Here is a 26,536-nt window from a genome sequence, read left to right on the forward strand (position 1 = left end):
AATTTTTTTTTCTGCTTAGTGGTAGTGTTACAATTAATTTTTTTAGTTATTTTTTTCCTGGAGGGTAAACCAGCAAATTTTTAATTGAATTTATTGGGGTAACATTGGTTAATAAAATGTTACAACTTGAATATTTTTAAAAATATTTTTATTGATTTTTAGAGAGATGGGAAGGGGGAGAGAGAGAGAGAAACATTGATGTGAGAGAGAAATCAATTGGCTGCCTCCCGCACATGCCCTGACATGGGCTTGAACTGACAACCTGGGTATGTTCCCTAAATGGGAATCGAACTGGCAACCTTTCGGTGCACAGGACAACACCCCACCTAATCACACCAGCTGGGCTTACAACTTAGTTTTAAAGCTCTTAAATAATCAAGCTTTTGAGTACAGCACAACTATTTTTTCATTTTAATAACACAAACTCCTCAGTAATGATAATGGTTTGATCAATGCCTCTTATACAACTAATTTCTTTCACCTTCATACATCCTAAATGCTTTGTTTATACTACTATACTGCGTGGCTATATCTGTTTCTCCAGTCTAATTGGGATGCAACTGTAGTGCAGCAGAAAGAGCAGTGAAGTTATTATCAAATACTTGGATTACAGTATTTGTTTTATAACTTAGCAGATGTGTGCCTTTAGTGTCTTAATGATCCCTGAATTATGACATGGAAGTATGAAATAGTTTGGGACGTGGATTGGAAACTCAAAATATGTGATCTCTACACCATTTTAGTGGCTGTGAAGATAGAATATTTGAAATAAAAAAAATGTTGGACAAAAGGTCACCATAGACCTTAATAAATTACTTAAACTTCCTGAGACTCTGTTGTGCTATCTGTAAAATAGATACAATGATGCTTACCTCACAGGATTGTTTAAGGATTGATTGAAATACTGTATGTGAAAGAGTATAGCTCAGTCTCTGGAAAATGAATGATGTTAATTAATGTTTCCTTAGGTTGGAAGGCTCCCCCCACCACACACACACACACACACACTCCCCTCCACCACCACCCCAAAAAATCTCCAAAATTCAAATATCTTTCAAGAAGCAGCCCAAAAGGCACTACTCTACAAAGCCTATTCAAACGATTTCAGTTCTTTGGTTAATAGTACTGGGTTTTGGAATCAGAAGAGATCCACAAGTTTAAAGTCAGAACTGCCATTAATTAGTAACTCCATGACCTTGAAAAACTTACGTATTCTCTCTGCATCTAGATTTTCCATCTGTAAAATGAGATAATCATGGTACATATTTCATAAGGTTATGAAGTATTAAATGAGATATGTACATTTGAGTACCTAGCTTAGAAAGTCCTCTATAACTATTACACAGTATGAATAGAAGTAGTAATAGAAAGTTCTCTTTTCAGTAAAATGTGAATAAAAATACCTCTAGAGTGTGGCAAAGTTCTTATGCTAAATTTTTTAAAACTGTAATGCTGAACAAACGTAAATTGGTTTGTACCTTGAGATATTTGGGGCAAAGCTAGAACCCCACTTTTATAGAATATACTTTCCCTACAGTGGGGGGGTGGGAGTGGGTAATAATACTCACTATTAATTAGTAGAAAGTAAAACTAGAAGATATTAGTAAGTCCTCCGGATACAAGCAGCAGGAGACCAAAGAACAGTATTAAGATCAGCACTAGAAGACCGGACCTCCATAATTCCCAGGCATGCACCACCAACACCCCTCTTTGCTTAGAGCTGCGCAAGCGTACACTGATTTGCTCTTTTCGCCATCGTGCCCCCGCCTCCAAACCCCATCCTGTCTACCATAATACGCAGGCGCATCTCCTCAAACCCGTTCCCTTCCATACACTTCTCTCTCTTCATTTCGTTCCCCCTGAACTTCCAGCATCTCAGCAAGTTCAAACTCTTCTGCGTGAGGGTGGCGGCGATCGAGAGGTCACGTGATGAGCATCTTGCTGACCAACATGGCGGAATTCGACACCATCTCGGAACTGGAGGAGGAGGAGGAAGAAGCAGCTACGTCCTCGTCCTCGTCGTCGCCGTCGTCGTCATCGTCGGTATCGGGGCTAGAGGATGACGAGGAAGATGAGGAGGAGGAAGAAGAGGAGGAGGAAGAGGAGAAGGAACAAGAGGAGGAGACGCCGCCACCGCCTCGGGTAGTGAGCGAGGAGCACCTGCGGAGATATGCCCCCGACCCTGTACTGGTGCGGGGCGCCGGCCACATCACCGTGTAAGCTAGAGGGAGTTATGGGGTTTTTAAAGGCTGAGATTTGGCGACAGACAAATGAGGTGATCAAGGGGCCAGTGGAGTCGGGGTGGGGGGCTTACTGAAGCATACATTTAGGAAATGACACCTGATGTAAATGGAGAAATCTGAGAGAGGGAGGTGTATAAGGAAGTGAGAATGCAAATGTGATGCCCCAAAGCCAGGTAAATAGTGAGCATAGGACAGGGGAGTGAGGAGTTTGGGAGCCAGAAGGTGCGTGTCCTTGCTTCTCTGTGTATGCTGGCAGGTGAATACTCTTTCAACTGCAGGATGTATCAGATTATTTGCTGCTAAGATTGGTGTCTGGTGGAATACAGTGACTGCTGTGACATTTGACAAGACCTAGACTTTGTTTCTTCAAAACAGAAATACGATATAGAATTCCCACCCACCTACATAATCATCCAGCCATTCTTCCTATCCAATTCTTAAATGAATAAATACAATTATCCTTTCCATGTCTTGATCACTCTCACTCTCACTTTCCCTAAATATCACACAATTAGAGGTTCAGGTTGAAAGACAGCTATGAAAGAGGTTCAGGTTGAAAGGCAGCTATAAAAGTGGAAAGAGTAATGGATTGAAAGTGATGGCTCTTGGTTGTTAGTCCCACCTTTGCTTCTTTCTAACCCTGTGACCTTGGTCAGGTTACTTACCATTTCTAGGCTTTTATTTCTCTGTCTGTAAAATGAGGGTTTTTGGATAGATGGTTTCTAAAAACTTTCAGCTCTGAGATAATTTAAGATACATACTTGCAAGAGATTTTGTATGCCGAAATGTTAAATATGCAAACATTAATATATATGAAAATTAGTACCCCAGAAGCTGAGGATGATATTGTGAAAACTTATGCAGAATGACTTTTTTTAAAGAAAAAAATGAAATTTTGGGTAATATTTGATCAAATAAAAAGAGGAACCTCATAGCATAATAATTGCAAAGCAAAAGGAAATATTAATGGTTCTCTGGGCTTTGAAGACTGCATTCTCATTTTTATGTGCTTGGGTTGTAAATACTTGAAAGTTTGAGTACTGTGTCATGTTCATCCTCTTAACTATGCTATCTTATACTGCATTTTCAAATAGAGCTATTATTATTTTTTTTACTATCAAGTCATGCTGCCTCTAATTTTGATAATGGCTCCCCCTACCCCTTTTGATTTTCAACTGAGTTTGTATTATCTGAAATCATATGTTATAATATACATACACCTCCTTCCACCATGTTAGGTGTTTTTTTTTAATCCTCACTCAAGGATATGTTTTACTGTTTTGAGAGACAGACATAGATGTGTGAGAAACATCGATTGGTTGCCTCTTCCACAGGCCTCAACTAGGACAGAACCTGAAACCCAGGCCTGTGCCCCGACTGGGAATCAAACAATCAAACATATAACCTTTCGGTGCACAGGACGACGCTCCAACCAACTGGCCAGGGCCCATCACATTAGCTTTTGATTTTAACATGTTGAGTGTTTTCTTTGTAATATATTTTTGTGGTCTTTGTATGAAATGTATTAAGAAAGATTTTTAAAGATTTTAAATTTTTAAATTTATTAAGAAAGATCATTTACAGGATGAGTTTGGGGATATTTTAACACCTGCTTTTTGGTTAGGCAATTTTAATAGTTTTTCTTGGTCTAAGAATGTTATCAATAGACTACAATGACCAGATGCCAGCTTTCTGCACTGTTTTACTTTCATCCCTTTTATCACTAGGGAGACTTTTTTTTTTTAACCCCAACTAATTATGGTGCAAAAGGTTACTTTCATGTAGATTATTTAGCATGACTGAACAGAAAATGGGTTTTTATTCCAGGCTATAGTAGTATATATTCCAGAACTCCTTACCCTATTATTTTCTAAAGTTCAGAGAACAGACAGGGAGCAAGAAAACAGAATTTAAGTTTCCTGAAACTCATTTGTGGTTCCATTCACACAATCATGGTGAAGTACTTACCAACCTATTTGTAATTAAAAGCAAAGCAATGACACTTGCCATGTGCAGGTCCTTGTGATAGGTATAATATTCCTCCCAGTTTAAAGATTCTGGAATTAGGAGTGTGAAATAGTGGTGTTGGTAGCAACTGTTGGTATTAATTGAAACCGAAACCTGAAAAACAGCAAACCAGTATTGAATTGCTAACCAATGCATATAGTTTGGAAAATTACTTTTGTATTGTACACATTCTCTCAACATTTGACATCAAATGTCTGAGATTTGATAAAAGATGTTTAGGAGAATGTCTTACTTGTTCTGAGACTCTGGTCTGTCAATGGTAGGAAAACTTTTTTTTTTCAGTAGGTAAAGTAAGATCCTTAGGAAATAGTTAATATAATTCTGAGACATCTAAAATATCAGGTTCTTTTTAATTTTTTTTTCTGGCATAGGAGTGTTAGAGTTGCCCTATCTGAATGAAATATTTCTTATTCTGTCTCACCTCTTCTTTTTTCAATTCTCTGTGCAGTCATCTGTTCTGTAGAGGACTTAGTTGTGTTTTTTTTTTTTCAAAATTTAAATTTTGAGAACCATCACTTCAATCTCAGTATACTTTAAACCCAGCATTTCCCCTCCCCACATTGGCTGTGCATTCCAATTACCCCCTTTCTGACCCTGATACCACCATTCTAATTTCCTGGGGTAATATTTCAAATCCTTATGTCATTTTACCTCTTCATTCTCTTTGAATGTCCATCTATCCCAAAATTATGTCATCATGCATTTTGATGTGTCTATTAGATTTTTTAAATTTTATCTATTTCTACTGGCACCACTTTATTTTGGGTTGCCATCATCTCCTGCTTGAATTATTGGCACAGACGGCCACCTCTCCCCACTCTAATCTATCCTGCATGTTTGTGCCAAACTAATTTTCTTAAAACACAGTTTAATTATGTCACTTTTTTTTCCCTGCGGGAAAAAACCTGCATTGGATCTTAATTAGGTCTGAATTCCTGTGCTCTCTCCCTCCAACCTCTGAGGTCAGGGAGTCTCTCTACTTGCCCAAAGCTCATCCCTCTACTTGTACCTTCCCTAGCCTTCTCTCAGATCGTGCTCCATCAGGCAGCCCCTGTCATGGTGGCAGAATAATTATTTAAACACAAAATAAAACCAAAGCCTTCCTAGACCTATATTTCCCCTCTAGCTACTGTCTAGTCTCTCTTCCTTCCTTTTCCAAATTTCTTAAGTGTTGCTACATTCTCCATATCTATTTTCTCTTCACCCCTCTGTAATCTGGATTCTGCCACCATGACCACAGATGAACTGACCTTAAGATCACCATGACCCTCTTGTTGATAAATTAGTGGGCATCTTTTATTCCCTTTCTGTTCCTCATGGCTGCATATGATAATTATAATGACTCCCTTTCTTGGAGGCTTCTACTCTGGGAGTCACAAGCCCATAGGCCTTCAGAGGCAAGACAGGTCACAGACAATGATGCAGCATGAGTAGTGATGGGGCCTTACTTGAACTGGAAAGTATATATTTTGTCTAAAGGTGTTTAAATCTTGATTTAAAAAATTTTTTCCAGCCAAAAAATCCCCCCCAAATTCCTTGGCACTTTACTCTCCTTGTTCTCCTTGTATTTTTGTGGCTAAATCTTAACTGTCTCATTCATGGGCTTCTCTTCCTCTCTTGCCCCATTGAATACCAGTACTACCCAGGGTTTTGTTCTTGGCCTACTATTCTTCTCATTCCTTGCTCTCCCTAGATGATCTCATCTTGGTTTCAATTACCTGATGTCTCCCAAATATGTATCTCTGTACCAGACTCTGCTCAGACTCTTACCTGGTTTTCCTCACCTTATGACCCATTGTTATTTTAAATTCAACATACTCAATACAGAACTCATTCCACACACACACACACTCACACCCCTATCCCAACCCCTCAAAAAATCTCACCTATTTCTGTATTTTCCATCTCAGTTCAATGTATCTCTACTGATTTTGTTATTCATCCTTGGTTCCTCTTTCCCACTCACAATTTTCACAACTAAGCAATCAGAAAGTATTAACAATATATGACCCAAACTTTTATTATTTTCCTCCCTACCACCACTTCCCTGATTCAGGCCTTTTTCATCACACTAACTAGTCGTCTTGCCTTCATCTTTGTCACCTTCACATCCATCCCAACCTGTTGCTAGATTAAGACACCACTTTCCTGCTTAAGACTATTATGTTGTTTACCTACAGGATAGAATCTAAGCTCCATAATGTGACTATAGAACTGGACCCTACCTATCTATCAGCCTCATCGCCTGACATTTCCCCTTACTGCTTATATGTTCCTGTTAATAGCATGCTGTTTCTTATCTCTTTGTCTCTAAGAAGGGGCCTTCATCTGGTATTCTCACTTTAGCTCTCCATATGTCACCAACTCCTGCAAGTCTTCTCTACCTCCACTACATTATAAGCTGCAATGGCAGGAACAATTTTTGGTTCCGCCTTGAATCCTCAGTGTGTGCCCTAGAGTAGACACTCAATAAAAGTGAGTTGAATGAATATTGGTCCACTTCACTAGCACTCAATATTAGTTCACTTTAGTAATACCATAGTGCATACTATATTATAGGCCCTCAACAAATACTAGTTAGTTGAGTCATGCTATGGAGAGTACCTGTGATTCTGAGCATAAGTATATATGTATACAATAATATCATCAGTGATGGGATGGGAGTATGGAATGGCTTTACCTCTGAAAGCTTTATTAAGCAAACCCATGTGTCAAAATACCAATCTACTTGTATCTTCCTAATATGTTGACTTTTAGTTCTTTAATAAGATATTAATCTTTTAACATGTGATTAATTATAATTTCTTAAGAAGTAGAATGACTTAAACATACTAATTGTAACTCCAATTCTGAGGTGATGATCATAAATTGATATTTGGGGATCTTTTTCAACATTTCCAAAAAGATATGGCTAAATTAGCTCTCACTGATTTGAAGTTCTAGAAACAGAAACAATGAAGTGTTTCTTGAAAGTACTAAGTGTTCCAGAAATACTCTACATCTGAGTGGTATAATTTAGTATCTATTACTTTTCTTCTTGATATCTTTAGAGTAACTATTTGGATCGAATATATTAAAATACAAGGAAAATTCTACTCATGAGTATTTCTTTCCTATTTGTAAACATTACCACATTCTTTATATTACTTAATATATGTAAATATTTACCATTGATAGTACCCCTGTATAGAGGTTAGTAGAGATGATAGGTCACCAATTCTCAGGTATTTATAAAATTGTCACATTAAAATTAAAAGAGCTGAAGTTATTACATATAGAATTGAAATAGGCCAAATTTGCCACACAGTGCATTTCTGCAAAAATTAGAGAACACTACAAATATTAGTAATTCTCAGATCAGTGAATGGAATGCCTTTTCTGTTAACAGATGTCTTTGAGAAATTACAGTGATGCATTGTTAATTTGTGTTTGTATAAGGTAAATATTTTGTAAAATTTTAGGCTTTGAGAATATGGAAGCTATGGTAACACTTGCCATTTTACAGTGTGGCAAGACATGATTGTTTCCATTTAAAAGATTAAAGAAATTTAACAATATATTTTTTAAATCTTTTTGAATCATGTGGCGTAAATTTTACTTTTCCTTAGTATAGTAAATAAAGTTCAGTGCACATGCTCTAGAATCAGCGTTACTATAAGTGCATAGTTTTTTAGGTAAATTGTTTCTTTTTTTAAAATTTCTTTATTGATTACGGTGTTACATATGTGTCCTTATTCCCCCATTACTCCCCCCTCCCCCCCCCCCTCATGCCCTCACCCCCCTGCTGTCTGTGTCCATTGCTTAGGCTTATATGCATGCATACAAGTCCTTTGGTTGATCTCTTCCCCTTACCCCTACCTTCCCTCTGAGGTTTAATGGTCTGATCCATGTTTCTCTGTCTCTGGATCTATTTTTGTTCATCAGTTTATGTTGTTCATTATATTCCATAAATGAGTGAGATCATGTGATATTTCTCTTTCTCTGCCTGGCTTATTTCACTTAGCATAATGCTCTCCAGTTCCATTCATGCTGTTGCAAACGGTAAGAACTCCTTTTTTACCACAGCATAGTATTGTATTGTGTAGATGTACCACAGTTTTTTAATCCACTCATCTGCTGATGGGCACTTAGGCTGTTTCCAAATCATAGCTATTGTAAATTTTGCTGCTATGAACATAGGGGTAAATATGTCCTTTCTAATTGGTGTTTCTAGTTTCTTGAGATATAGTCCTAGAAGTGGAATCACTGGGTCAAATGGGAGTTCCATTTTTAGTTTTTTGAGGAAACTCCATATTGTTAACCACAGTGGCTGCACCAGTCTGCATTCCCACCAGCAGTGCACAAGGGTTCCTTTTTCTCCGCATCCTCAACAGCACTTATCGTTTGTTGATTTGGTGATGATAGCCATTCTGACAGGTGTGAGATGGTACCACATTGTTGTTTTGATTTGCATCTCTCGGATGATTAGTGACTTTGAGCATGTTTTCAGATGCATCTTGGCCTTCCTTCTGTCTTCTTTCGAAAAGTATCACTTTAGGTCTGTTGCCCATTTTTTGATTGGGTTGTTTATCTTCCTTTTGTTAAGTTTATGAATTTCCTGTAAATGTTGGAGATTAAGCCCTTATCGGTGATAACATTGGCAAACATGTTCTCCCATGCAGTGGGCTTTCTTGTTGTTTTGTTGATGGTTTCTTTTGCTGTGCAAAAGCTTTTTATTTTGATGTAGTCCCATTTGTTTATTTTCTCTTTAGTTTCCATTGCCCTAGGAGCAGTATCAGTGAAGAAATTGCTTTGGCATATGTCTGAGATTTTGCTGCCTATGGATTTCTCTAGTATTTTTATGGTTTCCTGTTGTATGTTTAAGTCCTTTATCCATTTTGAGTTTATTTTTGTGTATGGTATCAGTTGGTGGCCTAGTTTCATTTTTTTGCATGTATCTGTCCAATTTTCCCAATACCATTTATTGAAGAGACTGCCTTGACTCCATTGTATGTTCATGCCTCCTTTGTTGAATATTAATTGAGCATAGTGGTTTGGGTCAATTTCTCGGTTCTCTATTCTATTCCATTGATCTATATGTCTGTTCTTGTGCCAGTACCAGGCTGTTTTGAGAACAGTGGCTTTGTAATACAGCTTGATATCTGGTATTGAGATCCCTCCTACTTTTTTCTTCTTTCTCAGTATTGCTGCAGATATTCGGGGTCTTTTTCATTCCAGATGAATTTTTGGAAAGTTCGTTCTAGGTCTGTGAAATATGCGTTGGTATTTTAATGGGGATTGCATTGACTCTATAGATTGCTTTGGGTAGTAAGGACATTTTAATGATGTTGATTCTACCAATCCATGAACACGGTATGTTCTTCCATCTGATTATGTCTTCCTCTAACTCTTTTTTCAGTGTCTTGTAGTTTTCCGCATATAGGTCTTTTACCTCCTTGGTTAAGTTTATTCCTAGGTATCTTAGTTTTTTTGGTGTGGTGGTAAATGTGATTGCTTTTTTTGTCTCTCTTTCTGTAAGTTCACTATTACTGTATAGAAATGCCATAGATTTCTTGGCGTTAATTTTGTATCCTGCTACATTGCTGAATTCATTTATTAAGTCTAATAATTTTTTGATGGAGTCTTTAGTGTTTTCTATGTACAGTATCATGTCATCTGTGAATAAGGACAGTTTTACTTCTTCTTTTCCAATTTGGGTGCCTTTTATTTCTTCTTGTCTAATTGCAATGGCTAATACTTCCAGTACTGTGTTGAACAGGCGTGGTGAGAGTGGGCATCCCTGTCTTGTTCCTGTTCTTAGGGGAAATGGTTTTAGTTTTTGCCCATTGAGTATGATGTTGGCTGTGGGTTTGTCATATATGGCTTTTATTATGTTCAGGTATGATCCTTCTATTCCCACCTTGCTGAGAGTTTTTATCAAGAAAGGGTGTTGGATTTTGTCAAATGCTTTTTTCTGCATCAATTGATATGACTATGTGGTTTTTATCTCTCAATTTGTTTATGTGATGTATCACATTTATTGATTTGCAGATATTGTACCATCCTTGCATCCCCGGGATAAATCCTACTTAGTCATGGTGTATGATCTTTCTGATGTACTGCTAGATTCGATTTGCTAGAATTTATTTGAGGATCTTGGCATCTATATTCATGAGGGATATTGGCCTGTAATTCTCTTTCGTTGTGTTATCTTTATCTGGTTTTGGTATTAGGGTGATGCTGGCTTCATAGAAGGAGCTTGGAAGTGTTCCTTCCTCTTGAATTTTTTGGAATAGTCTGAGGAGGATAGGTTTTAGTTCTTCCTTGAAGGATTGGTAAAACTCCCCTGTGAAGCCGTCTGGCCCGGGCTTTTGTTTGCTGGAATCTTTTTGATGACTGCTTTAATTTCTTCCATAGCTATTGGCCTATTGAGACTTTTAGAATCTTCCTGATTGATTTTTGGAAGGTTGTACTTTTCTAGGAATAGGTCCATTTCCTCTAGATTGTCTAGTTTGTTGGAATAGAGTTGTTCATAGTATTTTTTAACAATCCTTTTTATTTCTGTTGGGTCTGTTGTTATTTCGCCTCTCTCATTTCTGATTTTGTTTGTTTGGGTCCTCTCTCTTTGCTTCTTGGTGAGCCTGGCTAGAGGTTCATCAATCTTGTTGATCCATTCAAAGAACCAGCTCTTGGTTTCATTGATCTTTTATATTGTTGTTTTTTTTTCTCTATGTCATTTATTTCTACTCTGATGTCTATTATCTCCTTTCTACTCACTCTGGTCTTTTCTTGTTGTTCTCGTTCTCATTCTTTGAGTTGTAGAGTTAGATGATTTATTACCATTTTTTCTTTTTTTTTTTTGAGGTAGGCCTGTCACTCTATAAACTTCCTTCTGAGGACTGCTTTTATTGTGTCCCATAGATTTTGGATTGTTGTGTTTTTATTGTCATTAGTTTCCAGGATGTTTTTAATTTCTTCTTTGATCTCTTTGGTAACCCAATCACTGTTTAATAGCATGCTATTCAGCTTCCAAGTATTTGAATTTTTGGGCTGTTTTTATTGTAGTTTATTTCTAATATTATGCCATTGTGATCTGAGAAAATGCTTGGTATGATTTCAGTCTTCTTGAATTTGGGGAGACTTTGCTTGTGACCCAATATGTGGTCTATTTTTTAAAATGTCCCATGTGCACTTGAGAAGAACATATAATCTGTGGCTTTAGGGTGAAATGTTCTGAAGATGTCAATTAAGTCCATCTGTAAATCATGTTTCTTGTTAGCAGAATTTTTGTATGCTTTGATTTGTTTTCTTAAACAACCTGAGCACATGAATTTCAATTTGTGCAAGGTTTCAAAGGCTGATGTGTAGCCATTTTCAAAAAAATTATAAACAGTGAGGGATATGGGGAAGGAGAGAAGAAGGAAAAGCATCTATCAGGACACATCCCTCTTTGCCTGACTCTAAAGAATTTTCCAAGAAATTAAAATTTGAGCCCAGCCACCATGCCTCGGTGTTGAACTTTGACCTTTGAACCAGGAGGTCACAGTTCAATTCTTGGTCAGGGCATAAGCCTAGGTTGCGGGCTTGATCCCCATTGTGGGTTTGCAGGAGGCAGCCGATCAATGATTCTCTCTCATCATTGATATTTCTATCTCTCTCTCCCTCTCCCTTCCTCTCCGAAATCAACAAAAATATATTTTTTAAAAATTTGAAGCATTGAAGACATTTGAAAAACAAAATGCAGTCATTAGGAACCACCAGCTGGGTCTACCTCAAACACATAGTAGGCTCTATAGTTGATGAAACCAATAAAATGACAGCATGAGCAGTTCCCAAGTACCTATTCGTCTAATACTAAAGAACCCTATCACTGATAATTAATGGGTAGATGAGCTTCCCTAACCTCTATGGACTCACAGTTTTTAATGGTTTGTTTATGAAATAGCTGAGGTTTTTATTCAGCAGCAGCCATTTCAACATTTTTAATAGCTGCTAAGTGAAATGTTGTGCTTAAGGTTATTTCAGTTAAGTAGTCTTTTTTAGTGCTTAGTCTCTAATAGAGAAAGTTAAGAAAGAAATCTCTAATAGGCAAGAACAAGACTGCTACTACCTTTTAGCTAAAATTATGAAAGTATATTGGGCCTAGTTTGCCTATATTTATACCATTTTGAAGTAGATGTATGTAGCCCATAAAACCGTGTCTTAAGAAGCAAAATGCTGCTTTCCTTACTATTTCTAATATACTTTTTATATTTTAGAAAAATGAATTCCTTTGTATATTAGAATAGAAACATAGTAATTTGAATATAGCAAGTACTTCTTGAGAACTTGAGCACTGAGCTAAGCACTGTGAAGAATACAGAAAAACAAAGTACAGGCCTTGCTTTACAAAGCTAACAGGAGCCCTAGCCGGTTTTGCTCAGTGGATAGAGCATTGGCCCACACACTAAAGGGTACCAGGTTCAATTCCCATCAAGGGCACATACCTCAGTTCCATGCTCAATCCCTGACCCCAGTCGGGGCATGTGCAGGAGGCAACCAGTTGAGGTGTCTCTCTCACATCGATGTTTCTCTCTCTCCCTTCCTTCCATCCACTCTCTCTAAAAATCAATAGAAAAATATCCTTGGGTGAGGATTAACAAAAAAAAGCTAACAGAAAAATTGCCTTTAAGATATTTATAAGGAATAAAAAGAAATTAATTAACTGTTATTGTATAGTACACATAAATGACTTTGAGTGTTCAGAAAAAGGGAGAATCCATAAAAACTTGAGCATTCAAGGCATTGGCACTTGACTTGAGCCTTGAAATCTGAATAGGATTTAAACTAGGGAGAAGAAGCAAGAAGAACCACATGAGCAAAGACAAGAGCCAACATAGCAGTGGCACTGGAAATGGAGGAATCATTATGAGAATGATTTCAAAGGAACAAATAACAGGACTTGAAACCACCTGAATAAAAATAACATGCAAAAAAACAAAGTAGAAGGAAGGTGTAAAACCTATGCCAAAGTCTAGGTTAAAGAGAGTCAATGTGCCATTGATAGAGATGAGGAATTTGAAAAGGGAAGCTAGTTTCCAATAAAAGATAACATTTAATTTTAGAAACATTTGACTTGTGGTATTATTATTTTGCAGCAAGATATCCAAATGGAAATTTTCAGTGTTCAATTAGAGATGAGGGACTAGAGCATGTTGGAAAATATAAAACTAGTGATATAGATTTGATGGTTATCAGCATAGAAGTAATTGTCAAAGCTATTAAATACAGACAAATTAGTATACTTTCCTTAGAAAGAAAAGCAGATGATTAAAAGCTTAATTTTGGGGAAAAGCAAGAGTGTTAGAAGAAAGTGAAAGAATGGAAGAGTGTTAGGAAGGGTGTGATCAACAATGTCACAAGCTGCAAAGTCAAAGGGGAAAGTTCTGAGAAAAGGACACTGAATTTGGCAATAAAGAAGACAAGATGAACTTGAAAACTGGAAAGCAAAGTTCATTTGTCTTGTGATAAATGCAAAGAGAGAATAACAAAACTAAGAATTTTTTAAATAATAGAAATGATCCACACATTTTGGGGGTTATATTTGTCTATATCCTCTACATACTTGATATCTAGTAAAAGAATGGCAGCTGGAAAAATTAAAATGGTAGCAATCTAATGAAGGTAGGAACATGTTATTGACATTGCCTCTAAAAGGCATTTAGCTCAACAATAAAGATTTTTTTAAACAATAAAAGGCATTTAGACAAGATATGGAAATAGAGCTCTACTTTAAAATGTATCATGTCTACTTTCTAAAATGAAACCTGTATATATTCCACAATATGAATCTACTCTTTGTGGAATAAAAAGTTAAATTATATTTTTGACTAGTGATAAAGTCAATATTTAGCTACATATGATTTAAATGAAATGTTTTTTTCTCTACTAAATATTTGTCATGTTATTGATTTCTGAGTTAGTAGATAATTGCAAATATATATTTAATATTATAATGTCAGTTTCTCAAACAGCATCTGAAAGTTGCCATAAAAACTCATGTACAGAGAGTACTATCTTGTTTTTAAGTTTGGCTATGCTCCAATATCTATGTATAGATTTAAAGGGAATGTTATTATGAGAATATTACATTCTCATTATATGTTGTACTGACACCTGGAAAAGTAATGAAGTATTTTTAAAATAAATTTAAATTTTGTTTTCACTTGCTAATTAATTTTCTCAACTGTTTTAAAATACAGAATTTGTTGTTATAACATACATTTTAAACATACAGGTATAGTATATTTATGCACAGATATGTGCCTTGCTACTAGATGCTAAGTAGAGTCCTTGTGTTTAAGACTGGCTTGTGTCCTTGAAAATAAGCTATTACCATAATAACATGAGGAGAATATAATATTTTCACATAGAGTTTTAATAGGACATTGGATTCTTAACATCTTTAAAGTGACCCTAAGACCAAAGTGCCATAAATCAGTTAAATCAAAAAGTATAGTAGGTTATTATTCAAAAAACTTTTATTAAATACCTACGAAATAACATTATGCTACTAAACATAATGAAAGATAGCAATATAAATAAACAGTAGTTTCTGTTTTCCAGGAGCAAAAAGAATGTAAAGATTGGCTTTTGAATTTTGGCTCACCCCTTAGTATTTATATAACTTTGGGCAAGTCATTTAATTAATTACTTTTTGGAAAAAAAGATTTCTGAGTGTCAGCTTCCTTATCTGTAAAGCCAGGATAACAATACCTCTCTTGAAGAGTTGTAAAGTCTAGAAATAGTAGTCTATTTACTTAGCACAGTATCTAGCTCATGGTAAGTCCATAGTTACCAGTAACTTTCTATTATTGCCTACTTCATAAAGGGTTCTCTATAAATGTTAGTATCTCTTCATTTTTGCTTACAACCCATCAATCACTAACAAAAAATTGTGGCCACTATGATATATCACTAACATGCAGGAAGTGATCTTTGTTATGCCTTCTGAAATTAATAAGTAGGTGAACCAAGGCTTATAAAATTCATTTTGACTTCCTAGTACAGATTTCAGTGAGCGTACTTGAAGAGAGTCAAGAGCTTTCAGGACTGAGATCTGTTTTCTTAAAACGGGTTGAACATATACATAAAAGCCATTCATAAAGATCAACCTTTGAGTTTCTGAATAGCAACTGATTATAAGTTGTCAAAGTCTATGGTTCCAAAGATTTTCTTAGTTTTTATTAGGAAAATTTTCATATATACACAAAAGTAGAAAGTATAGTAAAATCCATTCTCCCATACATCCATCAGCCAATCCCAACAGCTATCAACTAAAATGGTTTTTTTAAATATATTTTTATTGATTTCAGAGATGATGGGAGAGGGAGGAACAGAAGCATCAATGATAAGAGAGAATCATCAATCCACTGCCTCCTGCAACCCCCCTACTAGTGATCGAGCATGCAACCCAGGCATGTGCCCTGACCGGGAGTCAAACTGTGACCTCCCAGTTCATAGGTCGATGCTCAACCACTGAGCCACACCAGCTGGGCTAAAATGGGTTTTAACAGAACCATTCCAGTAAAAAATTATATTTCCAGTTCTTTATCAGTGTTTCTCTAAATCATTATTTTTAATCCCATATCATGGATCTAGTTAGTTTCTTTTATTAATAGTCAAATATTTATTTTCTATAATTATAAAATTATTTTAAGACATGTTTAAAAATCACAACATCAAAAGAAAAATGCATGGCTTTTTTTTAATGGGAGAGAGTTAAATATGCTGGGTAGAATATATTTTGTTCTGTCTTTGTTTTTAAGGTTTGGCTTGAGCAACAAGTTTGATACTGAATTTCCCTCAGTTCTAACAGGGAAGGTAAGTGAGAGCTTACTTTGAACTTTTCAATTCTAAAAACATTGTTTTATGATGTATTTAGTGTTATGAAAAATGTTTGACTCATTGTAATGAAATCTAATAAGGGGCCAGGGTACTTGGAGGCTGTGTCATTAGTGACTGAAAGCTATGCCTATGACCAGTTATTTTGTTCATTGTCTGTTAATGCCAGCCATCATTTATTTATTTGTTCAGTTTTTACAGTTTTGCTGTTTTTCTCAGCCCTGGTATAACTGTTTTCATTTAGGTCAGTAATTTCCCATGTGTTTTTTTGTTTGTTTGTTTTTGTTGTAGGCAGCAGGAATGATACTGGGTGTTAGTCTGGTGGGGTCAGAACTGACCTGGGTTCAACAACCTCGGTACTTGAGTTCTGGCTAGGAAAGAATTCAGAGCCAAGATTCAAACTGTCAGTGAACATTTATTTGGTAAATCGTGGAGGTAGAAAAAGTAATTCCTAGAATAACTGGGCGTAAGGAACAAGTTATAGAGGTAAAGCAAGGGCCCTTGGATCTTGGGAATAAGGAAGGAAATGGCAACATGTGTTGTGGGGAAGGGGAGGGGAAGGGAGAGAGAAGGTAAAGGCAAGGGTGCTGGTGTACTTTTGGGAGGGAGGGAAGGAAGAAGGGAGAGCATGCTGGGTCCTCCATCCTAAGGGTTTTAAGGGTGAAGATTTGGGGGGAGGTCCTAGGGGAAGATCTTAATAGAATATTCAGCATCTTTCCAGGTGTGTCCTTTTAGGGTCTAAGTCTCCACTGATTGATTGGTCGATGCTAGGGGAGGAAAAATAACCCTGGGAGCGAGGTCCCATCCTACAATTGTCCTTTGCTAGGCACCTGGGGCTTTCCACCCTGATGACTTGTACCTAGCCCATTGTCTTTGCTCTGCTCATGTCTATCTAACTGCTTACCACAATTTCAGGCACTTCTTTTTATTTACAGGTGTTTTTTTTTCAATGCAAATCAATTCCATAACATGAGAAGTTACTATGAATCAAAGCATAAATACACAAACAATACATAATCGAAAATAGATGTACAGCATTTAGGTATAAAACAAAGGGGGATGTTCATTCACACATGGCAACTTGAGATCTTTGGGTATGGTGTTCCTAAGTAGGTTTCCAAAGATGGAAAATAATTACTATGGTTATCAACACTACTGTGGCCATATTAGATACTGGAACATCTAAGTATCAGTGTGTGACCATGCAAAATAAGACTTTAGAGAATGTCTATTTTCAAAAGAGTTTCTGTGCATTGAGGCAATTGTGAAAATACTTACTTTCCAGAATCAAGCCCACATTAGGTTTAGGATCATGTTCTAACTATATAAAAATATTGACCAATAAAAGAAAGTGTTCCAAATGTGGCTATTCTGATTAATAATTGTTGTTGTTTTTTTTAAAGTATGTACAGAAAGAGTATAAAAGTTTTTTTTTAAATTTAATGTAACTAAGCTTCCAGTCTTTTTTTTAATTGACTTTATTGGGGTGAAATTGGTTAATAAAATTATATAGGTTTCAGGGGTATCATTCTATAACACATCATCTGTATATTGTATTGTGTGTTCACCAACCCAAGTCTCCTTCTGTTACCATTTATCCCCCCTTTACCCCCTTCTACCTCCACTTATCCCCCTTTCCCTCTGGTAATCACCATACTGTTATCTGTGTATATGAGGTTTTTTTTCCTTTGCTTAATCCCTTCACCTTAGAACTTGGAAGGCAGACACCCCAGTTTCCTGTGATGAGTCATTCCCTCATGCTACAGAAGGCATCTATCTCAGGCAAAGCTTTGCTATTGTGCAGTTTTTGCCTGGGAGCAAGACAGTTGACCACACTATTGGAAAAATCCCTTGCTCCACCCTGTGGAGTTTCTGAGGCAGATTAAGAGACTGAGAATAACAATTAGCCTCCAGGCAGAAGCAATTGCCCCAACCTGTTGAAAAATCTCTCATCCAACCAGTGGACGACTGATTGAGGCTCTTCCAGACTGAATCCAATAAGTCTGCGGCCAGAGGCAGGTCTCTGGGGGCTTTGAGCCTTTGCCTGATCTAATTAGTCAGAAACAGCAGTTTGGTCCCCACCACAGAAACCATCCTGGACTGCTCAGGGAGGCAAAAGCTAGTGGGACACCAAGTGCCTGCAGCTGACACCTACAGGATCAGCTTTATAGGGGAAGAGAGTACAGCTCAGAACAGTGTCAATCAAGGTATGAGACACAAGACAGATCCTGAGCACTGGACTACTAGGGTACCTCAGACCTCAAGCAGGTGATCCAGAGCCAGAAAGAGAAAAGGACTCACATTGAGCTGCATTAGAGAAGCTCCCAGGAGGCCCAGGATAGACACACCAAGGGACTAAATTCAATATGAGCACAAAATCCAGCAAGCCCCAAAAATAGCAGACCCAAAGCACCTATATAACAGCTGGCATGACCACATTGGTATTGAATCTCACTGGCAGCAAGTCAGAGGGGATATCCTACAAATGGGACATCAATAATTATAATAGCAGAGCACAAACAATGCACACAAAGGTCATTCCTAGAGCATCCAGTTCAGATGGACAAAGATACGGCACCACTGGACCCCTCAAGACACTCTTCTACATAAGGCCATCCCACAAAGACTGGGAGGCATAACAATTCTATTTAATACATAGAAACAAATACAAAGAGACAGCTAAAATGGGGAGTCAAAGAAACAACCCCCAAAGGAGAAAAAAGAAGGAATTTCCAGAAAAATAACTAAATGAGATGGAGACAAGCAACCTATCAGCCATAGAGTTCAAAACAATGGTTACATAGATGTTTAAGGAACTTAGTATAAATTACAGCAGCTTGAAAAGGGAAATCAAAGCCATGAACAAGAGCCAGATAGAAATGAAGAATGATATACCTGACACCAAAGAACACACTGTAAGGGATAATAAGCAGAGGATCAAATCAGCAATTTGGAAGTCAAGGTAGAAAGAAATACCCAATTAGAGCAGCAAATAAGAAAAAGAATTAGAAGGCAGGAAGATAGCTTTAGGGAGTGCTGGGACAATGTGAAATGTAATGACATCTGCATTGTGGGAATAGCAGTAGGGGAAGAGGGTGAGCAAGGAACAGAGAAGCTATTTAAAGAAATAGTGACAGAAAACTTTCCCAACCTGGTGAAGGAAAATGTCACACAAGTTCAGTAGGCACAGAGAGTCGTAATCAAGATAAACCCAAAGAGACCCACAAATAAACACATCATAATTAAAATGGCAAATATTAAAGACAAAGAAATAATATTAAATTTAGCACGAGAGAGACAGAAAATTACCTAAAAAGGAAATCCCATTAAAATGTCAGCTGACTTTTCAATAGAAATACTTCAGGACTGAAGGGAGTATCATAAAGTATGCAAAATAATGAAAAGCAAGGCCCTAAATCCAAGACTAGTGTAGCCAGTGAGGTTATTATTTAAAATTGAACGTGAAATAAAAAGCTTTCCAGACCAAAAAAAAAAAAAAAAAAAAAAAGGGTAAAGGAGTACATTACCACCAAAGCAAGAAATGTTATAGGGACTACTTTAAGTAAAAGAAAAGGAGAGCGAGAGGATCATAGGCATAAAGAAAATGAAAATGGCAACAAATAAATACCTACAATAATAACCTTAGCCCTAGCTGGTTTGGCTCAATGGATAACATTTTGGCCTGGGGACAGAAGGGTCCCAGGTTCAATTCCAGTCAAGGGCACATTCCTGGGTTGCTGGCTTGATCCCCAGTAGGGGGTGTGCAGGAGGCAACCAATCAATGATCCCCTTGCATCATTGATGTTTCTATATCTCTCTCCCTCTCCCTTCCTCTTTGAATCAATAAAAATATATTTTAAAAAATAATAATAACAACCTTAAATGTAAGTGGATTTAATGCTCCAGTCAAAACACATAGGGTGAACCCAACCACCCAGACAGGCCTAGGACACTGCACGAGATCCGGCACCCACTCCAGCAAAAATCCTGCTGCCCCACCCACAGACCCGCGGACCTTGGGATCTCCACCTCCAAAAGTGCACTGCTCCCGCAGCAGTAACTGAGACATCCCCCTCCCCAGCTGCAGAACTCCGGACACCACAGCGTGCGGGCCTCCAGAGCATACCACTCCACAGGCTGCTCTTGGGAGCCACTGTGAGCCCCTGCTGGGTATGATTTTGTACAGACAAGTATGCACTGCTCTGCAGTAGAAATTCTGAATTCCCTCTTCCTGAATAACTGCCCACAGACACCCCAGCTGCACAACTTCAGTGCCAGGGCCCCTCAGTGTGTGTCAGAGTTCTGTGCCGGCAAACACACTGCCAGAGTCACGCATTTCCAGCAAGCAGGTCCCCTGAGCCCATCAATCCACAGGGTGCTCTTGGGAGCCGCTGTGAGCCCCCACTGTATGCAATCTTGGACAACAAGGACGCACTTCCCTGGCAGTAGAAATTCCTAATTCACTCATCCTGGATACTTACCCATAGCCACCTCATTTTCATGGCTTCAGTGCCAGGGCCCTTCAGAGTGCTTCAGTGCACCTCAATGGAAAACACACTGTGGGTGCCCCTGTGAGTTGCCACTGGGAACACACTTATCTAACCACAAGTGGAACAGCAAAAACTGAGTGTTCCCACCCAACAGCTGCAGAACTCTGGACACCACAGTCGCACACTTGTCCAGCATGCAGGCATCCCAAGCCCACCGCTCCACAGGCAGCCCTTGGGCACCACTGTGAGCCTCTGCTAGGCACGCACGTATACAAACGGGCACACTGCTGGGCCGTAGAAATGCTGAACTCTTTCTTATGGGATACCTGCCCACAGACACTGCAATTGTGTGGCTTCAGTGCCAGGGCACTTCAGAATGGATCAGTACACCCTGCTGGCAAATGCACTGCAGGTACCCCTGTGAACCACTACTGAGGATGCGTGTATCCAACCACAGGGGCAGCAGCAAAAACTGAGGCTGCCCACCCCACAACTACAGAACTCAAGACACCACAGTCATGCCTTTCCAGAGCACAAGTCTCCTGAGCACCACCACCCCAACAGACAGATCCTAGGTGCCACTGTGAGTCCCCACTGGGCATATGCAATTTCAACCAAGGGCGCAAGACAGCAAAAATTGGCACAACCCCCTCCATGACAGCTGACTTCTAGACACCGCAGTTGCGCCTTTCCAGCTCGCAGGCCAACATCAAGAGAAGTCAAATAGCTCAAGTAGGGAGCTATGCTAGTTTACCAAACTCAGGATACCTGAGAGATCACACCAGTAGCACCATCCCCAAAAGAACCTGGGTAGCAAAGCAATAGGGTCTACAATTAAAACATCACAGCAAAACATGGGAAGACAAAAAAGCAATCCCCAAAGGAAAGAAAAAGAGGAATCACCAGAGAGGGAGTTAAATGAAATTGAGGTAAGTAACTTGTCAGAGAAAGAATTCAGAGTAATGGTTATAAGGATGCTCAAAGGGCTGGATGACAAATACACACAACTCAATGACAAATACACACAACTCAATGAGAATTATAAGGAGCTGAATGACAATGTCACCAACATGAAAAGGAACCAAGAAGAAATGAAGAACAACATAGCTGCAATAAAAAACACAATGGAAGGCTTAAAGAGTAAACTAGAAGAGGCTGATGACCGCATCAGTGAAATAGAATACAAGGTAGGAAAAAACACAAAAAGACAGCAGCAACTGGAAAGAAAATTTAAAAAGCAAGAGAGTATAAGGGAGTTTTGGGACAACACAAAACGAAAACAAGATTCGCATAATAGGGGTACCAGAAGGAGAGGAAGAGAAGCAAGGAATAGAAAACCTGTTTGAAGTAATAATAACAGAAAACTTTCCTGATATTGGAAAGAAAAAAAAAAAAACTATGCAAGACCAAGAAGCACATACTTTCCCAAAAAAGATGCACCCCAAAAGACTGACACCAAGACACATCATAATTAAATTGGCAAACATCAACAACAAAGTAAGAATCTTAAAGGCTGCCAGAGAGAGACAGAAAGTTACCTACAAGGGATATCCTATTAGAATATCAACATATTTCTCAGCAGAAACACACCAGGCCAGAAGGGAATGGAATGAAATATACAAAGTGATGCAAAGCAAGGGACTGAGTTCAAGAATACTATACCCAGCAAGGCTATAATTCAAAATTGAAGGAGGATTCAGGAACTTCACAGACAAAAAAAGAATAAGAGAGTTTATTACCACCAAGCCAGCAATGCAAGAAATGCGAAAGGGACTGCTGTGAAAAGAAGAAACAGAAAGACAAGAAGAAACACAAACATTAAGAAAAAAATGACGACAAACAAGTACTTATCAATAATAACATTAAACGTAAATGGATTAAATGCTCCAATTAAAAGACATAGGGTAACTGAATGAATAAGAAAACATGACCCATATATTTCTTGTATGCAAGAGACCCACTTCAAAGCAAAGGATTCACACAGACTGAGAGTGAAGGGATGGAAAAAATTTTTTCAGGCAAAAGGAAATGAGAAAAAATCTGGGGTTGCAATACTTATATCTGACAAAATAGACCGCAAATTAAGGCCATAACAAGAGATAAATAAGGAAGGCCACTACATAAGAGTAAAGTTAGCAATTCAACAAGAAGATATAACTCTGGTAAACATATATGTACCCAATACAGGAGCACCCAAATACATAAAACAATTTCTAGAAGATAGCAAGGGAGAGATCAATGGCAATACAGTCATAGTAAGGGATTTTACTACCCCCACTGACACCACTGGATAAATCCTCTAAACAAAAAACTAGCAAAGAAACATTAATCTTAAATGACTCACTAGATCACATGGACTTAATTGACATCTTGAGAACATTTCACCCCAAAGCTACAGAATATACATTCTTCTTCAGTGTCATTGGACAGTTTCAAAGATAGACCACATATTGGTTCACAGGCAAAGTCTCTTTAAATTCAAGAAGATTGAAATCATATCAAGCATCTTCTGAGACCACAATGGCATAATATTACAAATAAAGCATAATAAAAACAATCCAAAAATTCAAACACTTGGAAGATGAATAGCATGCTATTAAACAAAGAGATCAAAGAAGAAATTTAAAACATCCTGGAAACTAATGACAATAAAAAAACAAAAACGCAAAATCCATGGGACACAATGAAAGCAGTCCTGAGAGGGAAGTTTATAGCTCTACAGGCCTACCTAAGAAAACACAAAAAAATGGTAGTAAATCATTTAACTCTACAACTTAAAGAATTAGAAAGAGAGCAACAAGAAAAGCCCAGAGTGAGCAGAAGGAAGGAGATAATAAAGATCAGAGCAGAAGTAAATGACATAGAGACCAAAAAAGCAATACAAAAGATCAATGAAACCAAGAGCTGGTTCTTTGAATGGATCAACAAGATTGATGAACCTCTAGCCAGGCTCACCAAGAAAGAAAGAGAAAGGATGCAAAGACACAAAATCAGAAATGAAAGAGGCTAAATAACAACATACCTCACAGAACACAAAGGAATGTTTAAAAAATACTATGAACAACTCTATTCCAACAAACTAGACAACCTGGAGGAAATGGACATATTACTAGAAAAATACAACCTTCCGAAACTCAAACAGGAAGAATCTAAAAATCTCAATAGGCCAATAACTATGGAAGAAATTGAAGTAGTCATCAAAAAGATTCCAGCAAACAAACGCCTGGGGCCAGATGGCTTCACAGGGGAGTTTTACCAAACATTCAAGGAAGAACTAAAACGTATCCTCCTCAGACTATTCCAAAAAATTCAAGAGGAAGGAACACTTCCAAGCTCAATCTATGAAGCCAGCATCGCTTTAATACCAAAACCAGTTAAAGACATCACAATGAAAGAGAATTACATGCCAATATCCCTCATGAACATAGGTGCCAAAATCCTCAACAAAATTCTAGCAAATTGGATCCAGCAGTACATCAATAAGATCATACACCATGACCAAGTAGGATTTAATGCACAGATGCAAGGATGGTACCATATCCGCAAATCAATAAACGTGATACATCACGTAAACAAATTGTGGGATAAAAATCACACAGTCATATCCATTGATGCAGAAAAAGCATTTAAGAAAATCCAACAACGTTTCTTGATAAAAAAAAAAAATCTCAGCATGGTGGGAATAGAAAGATCACATCTCAACATAATAAAAGCCATATATGACAATCCCACAGCCAACATCATACTCAATGGGCAAAAACTAAAACCATTTCCCCTAAGAAAAGGAACAACGCAGGGATGCCCACCCTCACTCACTCCTGTTTGACATAGTACTGGAAGTACTGGCCATTGCAATTAGACAAGAAGAAGTAATACAATGCATCCAAATGGCAAAGAGGAAGTAAAACTTTTTATTCGCAGATGATGTGATACTGTACATAGAAAACACTACTAAAGCCTCCATCAAAAATTATTATACTTAATAAATTAATTCTGCAATGTAGCAGGATACAAAATTAACGCCAAGAAATCTATGGCATTTCTATACACCAATAGTGAACTTACAGAAAGAGAGACTAAAAGGCAATCCCATTTACCATCACACCAAAAAAAATTAAGATACCTAGGAATAAACTTAACTAAGGAAGTAAATGACCTATATGTGAAAACTACAGGACACTTAAAAAAGAGATAGAGGAATACATAAACAGATAGAAGAACGTACCGTGTTCATGGATTGGTATAGTCAACATCATTAAAATATCCATACTACCCAAAGCAATCTATAGATTCAATGCACTCCCCATTAAAATACCAACAGCATATTTCACAGACCTAGAATGAACTCTCCAAAAATTCAACTGGGATTTAAAAATGACCCTGAATAGCTGCAGCAATCCTGAGAAAGAAGAACAACGTAGTTGTGATATCAATACCAGATATCAAGCTATATAACAAAGCCACTGTTCTCAAAACAACCTGGTACTGGCACAAGAACAGACATATAGCCCAATGGAAAAGAATAGAGAACCCAGAAATCAACCCAAACCACTATGCTCAATTAATATTTGACCAAGGAGGCATGAACATACAATGGAGTTAAGACAGTCTCTTCAATAAATAGTGTTGGGAAAATTGGACAGATACATGCAAGAAAAATGAAACTAGACCACCAACTTACACCATACACAAAAATAAACTCAAAATGGATAAAGGACTTAAACATAAGACGGGAAATCATAAAAATACTAGAGGAATCCACAGGCAGAAAAATCTCAGATATATGCCAAAGCAATTTCTTAACCTATACCGCTCCTAGGGCAATGGAAAGTAAAGAGAAATTAAACAAATGGGACTACATGAAAATAAAAAGCTTTTGCACAGCAAAAGATACCATCAACAATAAAACAAGAAATCCCACTGCATGGGAGAACATATTTGCCAATGTTATCACCCATTAGGATTTAATCTCCAACATTTATAGGGAACTCATACAGCTTAACAAAAGGAATACAAAAAACCCAATCAAAAAATGGGCAATGTACCTAAATAGAAACTTGTCGAAAGAAGACAGAAGGAAGGCCAAGAGACATATGAAAACATGCTCAAAGTCACTAATCATCTGAGAGATGCAAATCAAAACGACAGTGAGGTACCATCTCACACCTGCCAGAATGGTTATCATCACCAAATCAACAAACGAGAAATGCTGGTGAGGATGCAGAGAAATAGGAAACCTAGTGCACTACTGGTGGGAATGCAGACTGGTGTAGCCACTGTGTAGAACAGTACAGAGTTTCCACAAAAAACTAAAAATGGAACTCCCATTTGACCTAGTGATCCCACTTCTAGGAATATATCCCAAGAAACTAGAAATACAAATCAGAAAGGATATATGCACCCTTATGTTCATAGCAGCACAATTCACCATAGCTAAGATTTGGAAACAGCCTAAGTGCCCATCAGCAGATGAGTGGATTAAAAAACCGTAGTACATCTACACAGTGGAATACCACACTGCGGTAAAAAAGAACGAATTCTTACCATTTCCAACAGCATGAATGGATCTGGAGAGCATTATGCCAAGTGAAATAATCCAGTCAGAGAAAGATAAATATCACATGATCTCACTCGTTTATGGAATATAATGAACAACATAAACTGATTAACAAAACAGATCCAGATACAGAGAAGCATCAATCAGACTGTCAAACCTCGGAGGGAAGGTAGGGGAGCGTGTTGGTACGGGGCATAGATCAACCAAAGCACTTATATTCATGCATATAAGCCTAAACAATGGACACAGACAACAGGGGGTTGAGGACATGAGTGGGGGGAGCAATGGGGGGATAAGGACACATATGTAATACCTTAGTCAATAAAGAAGTTTAAAAAACACACATAGGGTGACTG

General features: G+C 37.7%; 1 protein-coding gene across 1 annotated transcript in view; it reads left to right on the forward strand.

The window, feature by feature from the left end:
• Positions 1-1,742: 1,742 nt before the first annotated feature.
• CHIC1 (cysteine rich hydrophobic domain 1) overlaps positions 1,743-26,536 on the forward strand; it is a 158,280-nt gene continuing 133,486 nt past the window's right edge. Inside the window, exons 1-2 of the mRNA XM_080653250.1 lie at positions 1,743-2,216; positions 16,058-16,112. Of these exons, the coding sequence (XP_080509376.1) occupies positions 1,930-2,216; positions 16,058-16,112 (342 nt within the window). The 5' untranslated portion in view covers positions 1,743-1,929. The remainder of the gene's footprint in view (positions 2,217-16,057; positions 16,113-26,536) is intronic.

This window comes from Plecotus auritus (assembly GCF_963455305.1).
Source record: "Plecotus auritus genome assembly, chromosome: X".
Taxonomy (NCBI): domain Eukaryota; kingdom Metazoa; phylum Chordata; class Mammalia; order Chiroptera; family Vespertilionidae; genus Plecotus; species Plecotus auritus.